Genomic DNA, 15,658 nt, shown 5'->3' with positions numbered 1-15,658 from the left:
TTCGTCGAATCTAAAACACATCGACGTTATATTCGGTTGTAAACAGACATTTTCTATCGACGCCTTGTTTTCAAACAGCCCTCTCAGCTCGTCTCCTTCCCAGAGTTCATTGCTTCGCTCCGTCTTTGAAAAACCGGCGCGGCTAATTCAAGATGGCGGAGCACGAGCAGCTGTTGGACGAGAGTAAGTGATTAAAAACTAACTCGGATTTGCCCTCAAAAAGCTAAAAATGTTAAGTGGTTGTTTAAAAAAAACAAAAACATTTATACCGGCGCTCTGTTTAACGACGCGATATGAAGAAAAATAAATATTTAAATATCGTTTCTATGGCTCGAACTAAACTGCTTAACCTGCTAGCTAGGAAGCTAATTGCTACATAGCTAAGTGTTAGCTTTCAGTAGCCTTTTTTTTCTGCCTTGTTTCCCTACCGGTATTCTGACAAGTCCCGCCTACCTTGCTAGGATTGATCGGAAAATCCCTGTTTCTGTGTTGTTATTGGTTATGAGATCTGATTTACGGTTTATTATCCAATCCGAGACAGATCTTGGGAGGGTTGTAAAAAAAGGAGGCGGGCTTTGTCATATTATGGGTGGGCAGATTTAGCGTTTTAAGCTAACTAGCTAATGTAAACAATGTTGTTTATGTGGTTTGGTGGTTTGTATTATCGATTTAAATGGTCGTGATTGGGTTATACATCGCTATCATATCTTAAACAAGCGAATTCAATTGTTGAATCAATGTTTAAGGAAGGTTTGACACTGTCTCCACATATCAGTGGTCCATATCGATGACAGCTGCTGCTTTATTTCTCCTCATGACACTGTCACAGACACAAGGTCCATTTTATCACACTGCATATTGATATATTGGGGTTTGGTTTGTTTTGTTTTTTAAATGCCTTCACTTCAGTGAGTGAAGTTACTAAACAAGTCGGTTATGTGGTTTGTCTTGTGCTAATTTTTAACACTTTCATGAACTTCTATTTTGATCTGTTGCAATAAATAGTGAACTAATACATTTGATCAATACGCTTTCTTCATACCTGAGCCAATATGTACATATATCAGGTGAAGGTATAAGTCACAAGACATTCACACATGTATATACATACAGAGATTTAAAGAAAAGAAGAAAAAAAATATTCATTTACATGTAGGAATTGGACACTAGCTATATTATGATAATCCTACTGAAAGCTTTGTGTTCTTGTAGGCTGATCGTAATTTATTACAGTGTAAAACATCAGATACAACAACGTTTGTGTCTGATCGTTGGCCTTATAGAAATCTGGGGAAGTGTACTGAAGTTGCTCCTCGAGCAATAAAGCGGTCGTGATTGAAGCCATGGTTTAATTTGCTTTTTTTTTTAAAAAAACAATTGTAAGAGCTCAAATGAACATCTTGATGCTTTGATAAAATCGTTATTGCTTGTGTTATTTCTTAACAATATGTTAATGTTAAGAAAAAGCCAGTACTATCATTGATCATGAATACTGGTAAACAAAGCCCAGGTCACAAACCGCCTGTGGCCTCTGACCTTGTCGTTGTGCTTCACTTCACACAAGTTGTGGCATTGTAAAGAGAAACTTCCACAGTGTCCAAATCACATCATCATCTCATCTGATTCACTAAAGATTTTTTTTCTCCATGTGTGTGTGATACGTTGAGTGACGACACAAATCTGAAATATTGCACAGGAAGACAGGAAGATTAAAGCATGACACCTCTAAACCTCTGGGGTTTTATGTAACGTACAAACTTTAAACTGATGGAACAAGTGTTAATGTCTTTAACATTCATCTACTCTCTTTTATTATAAGGTTACAATAACAAAATAGATTATTTAGAATACTTCTATGCATATTTTCTTGTTTTTAAGATTGAAATATTCCAGTTCTTGCTTCTTTCTTGAAATTAATGCTTACAAGTAGTTAAAATTTGATCGTAGTTTTATAATAAGAAAAAGTAAATAACTTGACTATATTCAAGATTTAAGATATTTGAACATTTTTTTGACGTGAGACAGTCGCTGTGTTACTGTGAGGACGTCTGCGCTCGGTATCGACACGACGCTGTTGCACTGAGCTCTGATTATCTGAAATCTGAAAAATATTGAATCTGTAATAAAGGGTCCTGTTCTGTTCCATCTTGATCTCAGAAACCCTAGCTTTAACATCTCCGAACCTCCCAAAGGATGTATAAAGTGTGTTAGATTAGGCCTATAACTAATCCCCAGATTTTCACCCTACATTGAAAGAAAGTGCAGAAAAGCCAATAAAAAATCTATCAGCTGTGTAATGAGGGTTATATACCTGTATGGTCTGTATGGTGACTGATCTAAAGTAAATACACATATATACAGTGTTGATTCGACGTCACTTGCTGAATTCAGGGTTTAAGAAACTTTTATCTTTACGAGTAGGAATTCTGGATTGTTGACGGAGCATTTCATTAATTTTTTTTTCTTCCTAGTTGTAGTTATGATCTTTAGTCGAATGTGACATTGTACTTTTTTCATTTGTATGTTATCTGAATAGCGGTGACTGCGCTACATGTAGGCAGATTCACATATTGGTAACTTTAGTCTCGTTATTCTGTAATCTGAACCACTTTTATTTCCAGCTTGAAGTCAATTAAATACCTGCAGTAACCACACATTCTGCAGTAACCACATACTTTATTTCTTATAATACATCAGCTTACCAAGCGGTAAGCGGTTGTCAGTAATTGAGACCGAAACGATTTTAGTTTATCCGTTTATAGTTACATCGTTATATCCTTTATATATAGCAAGCTAGAAACTGTAATTTCTTCACGTATCTCATATTTTAAAAAAACAACAATAACAACTTCCTCCTCAAGACTTTAATGCTTTGGAAAGCGTACTGACTGTTTGTGACCGGCTGAAACCTTTTTTTTGTTTCTTTTTAACACATTTGTTAAATACATAGTTTTTTCTTTCCAATCCCTGTGGATGTGGCTGTTGCTATAGAAACGACATCGTATTAGAACGAACATGTTAATTATAAGTAAAGCCATAATTTGCTGCACTACTGTCAAAAGTGCTGTGATAGAAAATGAATCAGCAGCTTCTGACCAATCGGAATCTATTCATGTTTAAACAATTTTGTTTTATTGATTTGAAACATATCTAATGTTTTTTTTTTGTTTGTTTGTTTGTTTGTTTTCTTCAGGCTCTTCAGCGAAGGCTCTTGTCAGCCTGAGAGGTAAGAACAGACTGTATGAAGATTCCTAACATTTGGAAGATGTTTAAAGTTCAAGATGAGGGTGATGATGATGATTTTTGTTCGCAGAGGGAAGTTTGTCGAACACCTTAAACGAGAAAAACATCCTGTCAAAATCTCAGACCACCAGAGGAAGGAGTGGCTACACGACCATGGAAACGGTGCGTTTTTTTATGTAAGAATATAACGAGGCTCTTTGTTTCCACACGTTTTTAACAAAAGTAACACCATTTTTTTTTCACTCTTTGTGAAATCGAAAATCTTATTGTGTTGTGAACGTGCCTGCTTCCGTAGCAAGTCTGAGGAAGGAATCGTTAGCATGTTTAAATTATTCAGCATTTATAACTCACACGATCGTTCTGCACGGACACTTCACTTGCTCCAGGATTCCTCAATCGCAAAACCAAGAAAACTGCACGATATTCAGAGGAGTTACAAATTGACGTGTCATGCGGAACATCATACAGCTCTCATAGAAAAGTCATTACACATGTGTAGGGTTGCAAAAGGGCGGTAAATTTCCGAAAACCTTCCACGGGAACTTAATCTGGGGAATTTTGGAAATATTCCAAATTGGAAATTTATGGGAATTATTTGGAAATATAGGGAAATGTATATAAACTATATCATATACAAACATAAATAAACATTTTGTTTGGTCTTAAGCAGACATTCATGCAAGGTAATACACATTTTAAAAATGATGTCTCGACTGATTTAATTGTAAGTAGAACTTTAATTGAAATCAAATTATCTGCATGTGGTAACACTCCTAATTTACTGCTTATTAATAGTTAATAAGGTAGTTATTAAGTTTAGGTATTGGGTACATTTAAGAATGTAGAATAAGATCATGCAGAATAAGGCATTAATATGTGCTTAATAAGTACTAATAAATAGCCAATATTCTATTAATATTCATGCTAATAAGCAACTAGTTAAATGACCCTAAAATAAAGTGTTACTGTGCGTGTTATGGAAGAATGCAAGTACATGAAGGGGGTTTGGCCTCAATGGCCCTCCAGTAAGCAGCGTGCTGTGTGCAAGTGACCGAGGAAAGCAGGGTACAAATTCAACTTAAATTGCATTAAATCTTGTTGTTCTAAACAAAATTATGCTGCAAGATTTTTTAACTACATTTAAGTTCCTTGTTATAGGCAACTCTGCATTTTTTTTTAAATTCCCAGTTCATTTCCATATATTCCCTTTCATTCCCATGGAAAGTTTCCAGCCTTGAAAATTCCCTGAATTTTGCAACCTTACATATGTCTTCACTGGTAAGTGTTTAAAGGAAGAATCCCATGCTTGCGATTTCACAGATTTAAGAACAGAACAGAAAAATTTTGCAAAGCATTTTTGACCATGACAATCATAAAAACTTCTGAAATCCTTGAGTGACTGACCAGATCGTGCTTTCGTGTTTGTTTAATATTATTATACTGTTATAGACTTACATTTTTCCCTTACTGTCGACATTAAAGCCGACAAGAAGCTCAAAGAGAGGTCGTTTTTCCTCTGAAGATGAGGAGCGGTCTCTCAGTTCCAGATCCCCCAGGAGAAGCCAGAGAGTCACCACCGTTCCTCAGGTCAGAGGATTAGACCAAATGTCGTGACAAAGAAAAGCACGTCTGACCAGCAAGGGTCAAAAATTTGTAAAAAAAAATTTTCTCTTTGCAGAAACTTGCAACTGTCGCAACACCAGACAAAAAAACCTCACAGAAGATTGGACTGAGATTACGAAATCTGCTAAAGTTACCCAAAGCACACAAATGGTGCATCTACGAGTGGTTTTATTCAAATATTGACAGGTAAGCTATCTACGTCATGCTGGTGTAAATAATCAGGATGTCATTATTTTCCTTTAACTCCACAAATCACAACGGTTTTAAGAATGACATCGTACGTCTGATCTGCTTTTATAGTCACGTTTAATGTTTGTGAAACAAAGCTTTAGTTCTGTCTGTTACGCGGCTGGAGACTCTGGCTGGAGACTCCTTCCGTGATTGTATTTGTATGGCTAAGCCTTTTAGCACTGGACGTTGCCACAAAGCATCTTCACAGACATACAGTGGTGTGAAAAAGTGTTGGCCCCCTTCCTGATTTTTTATTTGTCATACTTTAATGTTTCAGATCATCAAACTAATTAAAATATTAGTCAAAGATAACAAGTAAACACAACATGCAGTTTTTAAATGAAGGTTTTTATTATTACGGGAAAACTAAACCCAAACCTACATGGCCCTGTGTGAAAAAGTGCTTGCTGTGTTTGGGGCTGTTTTGCTGCTTCAGGACCTGGAAGACTTGCTGTGATAAATGGAACCTTGAATTCTGCTGTATACCAAAAAACCCTGAAGGACGGCGTGCGGCCATCTGTTCGTGACCTCAAGCTGAAGTGAACTTGGGTTCTGCAGCAGAACAATGGCCCAAAACACACCAGCAAGTCCACATCTGAATGGCTGAAGAAAACCAAAATGAAGACTTTGGAGTGGCCGAGTCAAAGTCCTGACCTGAATCCTATTGAGATGCTGTGGCAGGACCTTAAAAAGACGGTTCATGCTCAAAAACCCTCTAATGTGGCTGAATTACAATTCTACAAAGATGAGTGGACCAAAATTCCTCCACAGCCTCAGCTGTAACAGACTCATCGCAAGTTATCACAAACTCCCGATTGCAGTTCTTGCTGCTAAGGGTGGACCAACCAGTTATTAGGTTTAGGGGGCAAATACTTTTTCACACAGGACCATGTAGGTTTGGATTTAGATAAAATATGTGCAGTGTTTTTTAAACATAAATAAAACTGAGGTAGACTGAGATACATCTGTAATATAAAAAACAAACCTGATACAGTACAGTAACATTGTTTGAAATATAAAACCTGCAGAAATATGAAAAAGTAGCTTACTTTTCCTCTTTTATTTACAATTTCCTCGCTCGCTGCGGCTCATTTTCTGCTTATCGCCGGTTACTGAAGAGGAATCCAGCAGACAGCACGAGACAACGATATGCCGCAACCAGACATGATACTGTCACATGATTGGCTGTTGGCGTGTCACTCCCTACGTTGCTAGGTTACCAGAGTGCCTTTGTTAATGCAACCAAACTTGCTTCGCAACCTCTGTTTTCTTCCAACGATGAATAATAAAATATTGAACGTTTTATCGAACAAATTTTTATTGATATTACGCGTCTATCACGATACATATCGATATCGTTTTATCGCCCAGCACTACCTTCTAACCAAACGGAATCAAGCTGTTTGAATGATCTGTGTCTCATGTGCCTTAACCCATTTCTTATCTCCTCTCTTTTCAGACCTTTATTTGAGGGAGATAACGACTTCTGTTTATGCCTGAAGGAGTCTTTTCCTAATCTAAAAACCAGGAAGCTGACCAGAGTGGAATGGGGAACCATCAGACGACTTATGGGCAAACCCAGGAGGTGCGATGATTCATTACAAGCCTAACATAGATTCTTTAACCCTTTCATTAATGTATAAAACCCAGAGCTGGGATTTTAGGGACCTGATTGTCAAGAGAGAGCTGTACTGAAGAAGAGTGTTTTGGCAGGTGCTCTTCGGCATTCTTCGCTGAGGAGCGAACAGCGCTGAAGCAGAAGAGACAGAAGATGCGTCTGTTGCAGCAGAGAAAAATCACAGACATTTCACTATGTAAAGATCTACCAGAGGAAATCCCTTTGCCGTTAGTCATCGGCACTAAAGTCACCGGTGAGTTTTGCATTAAAAAAAACAAACGAACTCGGATTGACCCGGAGGTCGAGGATACGAGAACACACGGCTTTGTACGTGTTATTCCCAGAATATGGAAATCTTTCTAGTCTCTTTCGAACATCATCACAGTCTACATTTCTGTTTCCCTGAACTTTATTAAATATTTGGTTGTAATATTTTAAATGTTAATTGAAAAGCGTATTTAAAAAAAACAGGAGCAAGAGTTCAATCATACTTCACCAAATTCAGTACTATTTAAAACTCAATTCTGATTGGTCAGTAGGTGTCGATTAATTTAACAGATCCGCAGTTGACACAGGTTTATATCAACACGCTTGTTCTAAAAGGTTACCGTGTTGTTACTATGGTAACCGCTTACACAGGGACGTTACATTTACGACGGAATCGTCATGTAAACGTGCGTCATCGCAGACATGGCGAATTTTTCTGTAAGAATGCTTTCGTTTAACATTTACTGAAGAAGTCTTCAGTGTCGGTTTTTATCCCGCTACGGCACGACAAGCCATGTTTTTATTTATTCGTTTGTTTGTTTGGCCTCGTTAACTTTGAGAGCCAGCTATAATACGTGATAACCAAATTCACAGTGTTAAGTGTGTAGTAAATATAAACGGATAAAAATGATGTCAGAAGAGGATTAAATGTGGACATTATGTTGTCCACATTAACTAATTGAATAAATAGTACTAACTCGTGACTGATGCTACTTCGTAACCGTCATATATTAGTTTTTGTTATTTAAAAAGTCACCTCTTTTATTGCAGCTCGACTCAGGGGTGTCCAGGACGGCCTGTTCACAGGACAGATCGACGCAGTGGACACGAGTGCAGCAACCTATCGTGTCACCTTTGACAGAAGTGGGCTCGGTACACACACGGTTCCAGACTACGAAGTACTCGTAAGTCTTCAGTGTTTGAGTTCAGTCATTACCTTTACTCCAGCTGCGCTTAAACATCCGTCACACTTTAACACACACATAATCATAATTGTTCACACACTTAACTACCAGGTACTTGGTGCAATCTACATACACATTACATGCTGGTGTAGGGCTGGGCGATATGGCTGAAAACTGTATCACGATATCAGTGTTTCATATCGGTCGATATCGATAATTATTGATATTTTTTATGACCCATTTAAAATACGGACCAGGAGAAAAATATATTACAGTGTTGCCTCGAGATACGAGTTTAATTCGTTTCGTGACTTTGCTCGTATCTCAAAACAATTTTCCCCGTTTAAATGAATTGAAATCCCATTAATCCGTTCCAGCTCGCAAAATTCCACTCCAGTTGTTTTGTTTGTGTTTTGAATATGAAACATGTACAGTACCTGTATTTATAAATGACAAATATTGTATAAAAACATACAGTAATAAAAGAGAATGTTAAAAAAATAAACCGGTTTAACTTTACGGAAGATGCGCACGGAGGTTGAGGGAGGAGTAAACAGGAGGAATTTTGTCTCGTACGTACACTTTCGCTTTCGTTCACTTACTCGCTACTGTACACTCTTAATGCTACTTTACACTTAAATGGAACTAAACTTCACTAAAATTAACAAACTCAAATCAAGCATCACGTTAGTTCTGGCAGGCCTCATCGTCAAGCGTGCATCAGCTGTTAATCAGCTGTCCACGACGCGCACCAATCCAGTTACGACATCCATATTACCCGACAATTTAAATTCCTATTCATAGAGCCGCTCTAGCGCTTCGCTGCTGCCGTGATCTAAACTCCCTCCTCCAACCCCGACTCCACCGAGCCGGAACCCGTGTTCATTGTACCAGTTTACGTCATAAATCTCCACATATTTTTTTCTCTCTCTCTCCCTCTCTCTAATTATTTCATTATTTATTTATCAATTCATTCATTTATTACTTTCCAAAAACGCGTAAGCGAGCATATCTAATACTATGCATGATTAGTGGTTCTGTTATACGGGGGGGGTTATTCTATTTTCGCTGCTTTCTCCGCTCTGTCCATGCATGCGCACGGACGGGGTCGGGGATTTTTGCCCAGAACAGAACCATACCGCCAACACTAACGCATATCATCTAATAAATTCTCTTTTGACAAAGTGGTCCTGACTTAACTTAACTGAACTTAATTGCTACAATTTCTGTTTTCTTTACATTAAATTTTCTTAATTTTCTTCATCGCTTTTCTCTTCACTTGTTTTTGCCTTTTTTACACTCTTTCCTCACTAACGTCAGATGCGGTGTAGTCGCACAAGTTCAAATTTCTTAACGGATCCAACGCTCAAAACGGATCCGAAAATTACGGATCCGCAGATGGTCGTCACCTCACGCAGCGCCTTTGCAACTCTCCATAGGAAATGAATGACTTCCTGTTTATCGGCCGTCGTTTGTCGTGTACAGTGTAAAGGCGGCTTTAACCGAGTGAGACGCGGGAAGCTGAGGCGGGGAAACGGAGCACACGTGGTTGTTGGGGATCTTTGTTTCGGCGGCGGCGGCTCGGATGCTCGTATCTCAAAAATTTGCTCGTATCTCAAGCCAAAAATTTGGTCGAATCACAGCTCGTATCTCAAAAAATTCGTATGTCAGAGCACTCGTATCTCGAGGCATCACTGTACATTTAAACATTTTTATTTTAAACTTAACCTTCCTCTGATCATAATCCCCTCAGTTATTAAGACAGAAATGTCAAAAACCAGGAAAACTCAAATAATTATTATGTAAACATAAATCTAAAGTCACAATGAACACTTAACAATTATCTCTTAACATTTAAGGTGCAAAATGAAAGAAAATGTAAGAAATGCTTAATAAAGTGTAATAAAAGGTGCAAAGTGTTAAATATAAACATAGAGAAACCTGAGAATTTAGTCTTGCATAATTTGCAGACAACATTGGTGTGACTACAGTCAGATTTATAATATTCGAAAAACTTCCATACTGGCGAGCTGATTTTTCCTCCTTTATTTACACTTTCCTCGCTCGCTGCGGCTCATTTTCTGCTCATCATTCGCCAGTTACTGAAGAGGAGTCCAGCAGACAGCACGAGACAACGATATGGCGCAACCAACCATGATACTGTTACATGATTGGCTGTTAGCGTGTCACTCCCTACGTTGCTAGGTTCCAGAGAGTGAGTGCCTTTGTTAATGCAACCAAACTTGCTGTGCAACCTCTGTTTTCTTCCGGCGAAGAATAAAAAATATTGAACGTTTTATCAAACACATTTTTTATTGATATCGATCACCTGTCTATCGCGATACATATCGTTATCGTTTTATCGCCCAGCCCTATGCTGGTGTAATGGTTGTGCTGATTGTAATGGTTAAAATCAACATACGGTGAGAAATACAACATCTAAACATTACCGTATTCATTCGGAGACCTAGTATATAGTGCACACCGTTTAATATTCAGCTGCAAAAACGGTCTGTCGTCAAAATACAGGCGCGTTTAATGCACAGTTAGAACATAAATGCCACTAAATCTAATCCAGCATGTGCATTTTGATTAAAAAGCCAAAGCTCTGGTTGAGATTTGTGAATCTGATTCTCACCAACAATTCCTACTCACTTTCATCTCTTTTCAGTCTGATAACTTGAAGTAGAAGCATATTAGGTTGTAGATTTGACCCCTACACACACACACACACACACATTTCTATAATTGTAGGGACCCAGATATAACCATAATAACCCTCTCTGTAGATTTGCATTAAATTAGACTTGATGTTAGGTTGAACGTTGTTCAACACTGTACCCTTTTACCTTTTAAATAAAATTGTATTATATGTTAGAATTTAGAGAAAACCACAATCATTGTTTTATAATGTTTTAAAACTTTCCTGCAGAGTAACGAGCCTCCCGAGACGATGCCCATATCTGCTTTTGCTCAGAAACAGCGGCCATCACGCTTCCCAAACTTCATGACTCCACCACGGGGGACGTACACCGGATCGACCCAACCCATCTTAATGGTAGCCGACAGAGATTATCTCTTTTGGTAACACTTTTAAACTTCATTAAATTGATTGCAGAATAAATGAAATACAGCTGGATTCTCTAACTATGTGCCTGTAGGACAGCGACCCTCTGTTCAGTCAATCGCCCTGGAAGAATAAACTGACCGGAAGTGACGGAGAGACGCTCGGAGGATTCCCCGTCAAATTTCTCGTACAGGTGGTGAGTATTGACGATGCAGATAAACCTGTTTTGTGTGGATTTTGATATTGATTTATTTATTTATTGATTCATTTCCTTTCTTGTTTCTTTCAGACACGACTGTCCAAAATACTCATGATTAAAAAGGAGCACATAAAGCATTTAAAGGAGATGAACACCGAGGCTGAAAAACTGGTATGTATTTTTAAATATTTGTGTCCTATAGAATTATATTTAGAATTCTCTTTTTATTATTTATTTCATTAATTGCTGGTGTATGTGCAAGCAAAACAAAAAATGTGGTAAGGGTCGGTCATTCTGGACATGTAAATGAAGTTATTTTTAATTTGCATAGTTAAAGTTAAGGGTGCATGATGTTTGAAAGCCAATGTTGACATTTGAAATCACCAAAACAAACACACCTCTAACCCAAATGGGTGTCACCCCAGTTTTGATAGCTCCGCCCCACACATACGTACGTAACCCAGGCAACTATTATGGCGGAACCTGCTGGGTCAGCTGGCCGAGGGGATATTTTTTATCAATAAATGAACACAATGAGTAATACTATGGTAATACAAATGTGTTTTTGTTGTACTGTGTGTTGTACCGTGAAAGGTTTAGCTCCGTTTCACGCGGAAGACGACGTTCAACTAGAACCCGCTTTTATCTGACATGTCAATGTTTCAATCGCTTTCTGCTAATGTCACACACGCGCACTGAACTCTCTCTCCGCCCATATTGACACGACACGCCCCTTTCTGCTAATTGGCTACACGTTTTTTTGTTTGTCGGCCCGACTCAGTTTTCTGAAGCATTTTTCAAACATCGTGCACCCCACCTTTAAAGCAGATTTTTGTTTGCATTGTGTTACTCTATGTAAAAGAAATAAGCGTATTTTATTCATATTTAGTAGTAGGCGATTATAAGAGATACCTCCTTGCAGTTGGACAAAAGGGAAGTGTGTTCCTAAATCCTAAATAATAATATCCTAAATTTGACAGTTTTAACGCAGCTATAAATCCCAATGCCATTTCTATGGTAACGGCTCATTCACAGGTGAAACACGTTAAGCTTCTGCAAATTGGTGTGATGTAACACTTTTTGAGGTCTGATGATGTTGGAAATAATCCTGTCCTTCCTCCCGCCCGTGTGCAGAAGTCCTATTCCATGCCGGTCGGATTGGACTTCCAGAGGAGGTACGCTTCTACAGTACTGGACCTGGAGCAGCTTAATAAAGACCTGAACAAAGTTCTACATGAAGTCCAGCAGTTCTGTTACGAAGTAAGTGAGCGTACTCTAGAAAACTTTAGGAACGCTTTGTGTAAGTTCTGAAATCATCTACACCGTTTAGCCTCATGGAACTCTTTCGTTTTACAGCTGGCCCCGGATCAAGGCATGCAGCCTGCAGATCAGCCCAGCGAGCTGCGGAGACGGTGTGAAGAGGAAGCACAGGAAATGCTGAGGCTGTCCAACGAGCTGCCTGACGGAGAACAACGCGTCCAGAACCCTGGACTCACACAGCTCATTTCCCGTCTCACTGCCATCCTGCTGCAGATCAGGGTGAGACTGGCCGAACATCCTTACATCTCTACACACCCGAATTCACAACTGCTGATTCATTTCTGCTGGGATTTCTTTTGTTTTCTGCTGCAGTGCTTGGCAGAAGGTGGCGACCTGAATTCATTTGAATTCAAATCATTAACTGACTCCCTGAATGACATAAAGAACTCAATAGACAACTCCAACCTCAGGTAAGATGCAGCATATACATTGCACTGGTGTTCTACAGCACAAATCTGTCACCGTTGTTGTTAAAATGTTCCTACACCGACCACAAGCCTGCACATTCCGCAACAAGGGTCATATTTAGGGTAGCAAAGGGGCGGAAAGTTTCCGGTAAATTTCCGGAAACTTTACACAGGGAATTTTGGAAATATTCCAAATTGGAAACTTTACAAGAATTTATGGGAATTTACAGGAATTTATGGGAATTATTTAGAAATATAGGGAAATGTATATAAACTATATCATATACAAACATAAATAAACATTTTGTTTGGTCATAAGAAGACATGCATGCAAGGAAATACACATTTTAAAAATGACGTCTTGACTGATTTAATTGTAAGCAGAACTTTAATTGATTCTTTCATTGAGTAACACAAAAGCATAATAAATATTATTATTCTTGTAATAAACATATTAAACTTAATAATTGTAATAAACCTATTTCCCTATGATTGCTGTAAAATGAAAGCATCCCCCACCCTCCCCTTCTAAAAAGTCCCAATCAAAATGTAAAATGAAGCATTTTTTCTCAAGCTTATTCTGTGGTAGTCAAGGCCTGGAAAATGGAGGGGAACTTAATTTGCATTAAATCTTGTTGTTTTAAACAAAATTATGCTGCAAGATTTCTTCTTAACTATATTTAAGTTCCTTGTTATAGGCAACTCTGCATTTTTTTAAATTCCCCGTTAATTCCCATATATTCCTATTAATTCCCATGGAAAGTTGCCAGCCTTGAAAATTCCCGGAATTTTGTTGTATTTGCCCCCAGACGACACGCACTGGCCAAATCATTTTACATTTAGTAATCCAGAAACTTTAATCTGATCTGATCTCAAAACATCACAGAGAAGATTTTTAAATTTTTACAGTAAGTCTAAAAGGTAACTCGCTTCATCTGATTTGTTTGGAATTTGAGACAGGATACTAATTTGTGTAGATGCTGTACTGCCCTCTGCTGTTTACATTGGTGTTGCACCACATGGATGCTTAGGGTTCACTCTCTCACTCATTTTCTACCGCTTATCCGAACTACCTCGGATCACAGGGAGCCTGTGCCTATTTCAGGCGTCATTGGGCATCAAGGCAGGATACACCCTGGATGGAGTGCCAACCCATTGCAGGGCACACACACACACACACACACTCTCATTCACTCACGCAATCACACACTACGGACAATTTTCCAGAGATGCCAATCAACCTACCATGAATGTCTTTGGACCGGGGGAGGAAACCGGAGTACCCGGAGGAAACCCCCGAGGCACGGGGAGAACATGCAAACTCCACACACACAAGGTGGAGGCGGGAATCGAACCCCCAACCCCAAATGGAGGTGTGAGGCGAACGTGCTAACCACTAAGGCACCGTGCCCCTGCTTAGGGTTCATTTCTGTGGAAATGCACAAGCCACTTTGCACCCATGTATAAAGGAATATAATCTAGCCACAAGGGTAATTAATCAAATGGATGGGACAAATATCCATCCCAAAGGAACTTTTCGTATAATCTTTATTTTGTTTTTAATAGTCACACACTTAAAGCTGTAACCACACATCAGCTATCTGTGCTGAAATACACACCGTTATAAAATACCACACACTTTAAAAAAGGAAATAATATAAAGTTGATGGTTGTTGACTTCTGGAGGTTTTTTTACAGTATTTTTTAACGTACGTATTAGTACATATGTCAAATACAAACCTGCAGCTGTACTGCTGTTAGTTCTCCCGTTTGAGGAAATAAATCAACGTGTTCGGATTTAAACGTCGAGCAGCACTGTGGTATAATTAACGTGACCTTTCTCAGAGTTTGTGTTCTCTCTTTTTCTTTTTCTCTCTCTTTACTCCAGTTGTTTCCAAGACAACGTAGAGATCCACGTAGCGCACATCCAGAGCGGCCTGAGTCAGCTTGGAAACCTGCACGCTTTCTCCATCAACAACACCAACAGAACGTGACCGATATAGAACCCACCCTGTCTTAAACACAGACCGAAAATAAACCTGAAGCAGAACAAGTTTTGGACAAGGAGCCATTTTTTAATCCCACGTTGTCTTAAACAAGAGCGACGAGCACGCAGACGCTAGAACAGCATCCAGTAGAGCCGTTATTTCTTTGTTGTGAAATCTACGCGTCTCTATATATAGCGCGTACTGTAAGATTGACACAGGACAATGTTATCACATTAAACTGTTTTAATCTTAATCCTTAAGTTCCCTTTACATGTTTCCTGTAGAGTCTTTACTCAGTTTCGGTTCTTATTTATTTTTTTTCTGGCTTTTTATTCCCTCAACAAAAAAGGGAACTACAGTTTTGAATGTCTAAGACAGAAGAGATTTTTAAATATATATATACATATATATTGTAGATAATTGTACAGTTTATTGATGCATTTGTCATGTATGTATGGACATTTTGTAAGTACTTTTAAGTATTTTTGTAAAGAGGCAAATTCAACGGAGGCTTAGACAGCCGTGTAAATGCTAACGAGCTGATTGTTCTCTTCCTAAGTGGTTAAACTTAAACCAATATCCTGTTGTGTATCTTCCATTTTTTGGATTTAGGAATTTTAATTTTAAATGATTTCCACCAGTTGTTTTTATTTAACTGGTACATGTACATATGTTTTGTTCATTTCTAATTAAACACAGAAGATGGAGGTTTTCCTGGATTTTGTTGTTAGTCAATCAGACACATTTCATGAACACCGTATTCTACTTTATTAGGTTTTTTTTTTCAACA

General features: G+C 38.4%; 1 protein-coding gene across 1 annotated transcript; it reads left to right on the top strand.

Annotated features, from left to right (window-relative positions):
• The first annotated feature begins 61 nt into the window (after window positions 1-61).
• lin9 (lin-9 DREAM MuvB core complex component) lies at window positions 62-15,579 on the top strand. Its single transcript, XM_060866145.1, has 15 exons — window positions 62-183; window positions 3,194-3,226; window positions 3,314-3,405; window positions 4,726-4,830; window positions 4,922-5,052; window positions 6,557-6,682; window positions 6,811-6,968; window positions 7,754-7,887; window positions 10,820-10,945; window positions 11,049-11,150; window positions 11,244-11,324; window positions 12,288-12,413; window positions 12,510-12,692; window positions 12,786-12,883; window positions 14,769-15,579. The coding sequence occupies exons 1-15, from the start codon at window positions 153-155 to the stop codon at window positions 14,872-14,874; spliced, it is 1,632 nt and encodes a 543-aa protein (XP_060722128.1). The 5' UTR covers window positions 62-152; the 3' UTR covers window positions 14,875-15,579.
• The last annotated feature ends 79 nt before the right edge of the window (window positions 15,580-15,658 follow it).

The sequence above is a fragment of the Tachysurus vachellii genome, chromosome 3, assembly GCF_030014155.1.
Source record: "Tachysurus vachellii isolate PV-2020 chromosome 3, HZAU_Pvac_v1, whole genome shotgun sequence".
NCBI classification, from domain to species: domain Eukaryota; kingdom Metazoa; phylum Chordata; class Actinopteri; order Siluriformes; family Bagridae; genus Tachysurus; species Tachysurus vachellii.
The sequence above is the reverse complement of the archived record's forward strand: the minus strand, read 5'-3'. Positions and strand labels throughout refer to the sequence as shown.

Excerpts from the sequence above, each read along its gene's own strand:
- lin9 (XM_060866145.1), top strand. The coding sequence starts at position 153 with ATGGCGGAGCACGAGCAGCTGTTGGACGAGA. Across the intron at positions 3,227-3,313 it reads GGCTCTTGTCAGCCTGAGAG|AGGGAAGTTTGTCGAACACC; the intron begins GTAAGAACAGAC and ends TTTTGTTCGCAG. Across the intron at positions 5,053-6,556 it reads TTTTATTCAAATATTGACAG|ACCTTTATTTGAGGGAGATA; the intron begins GTAAGCTATCTA and ends CTCTCTTTTCAG.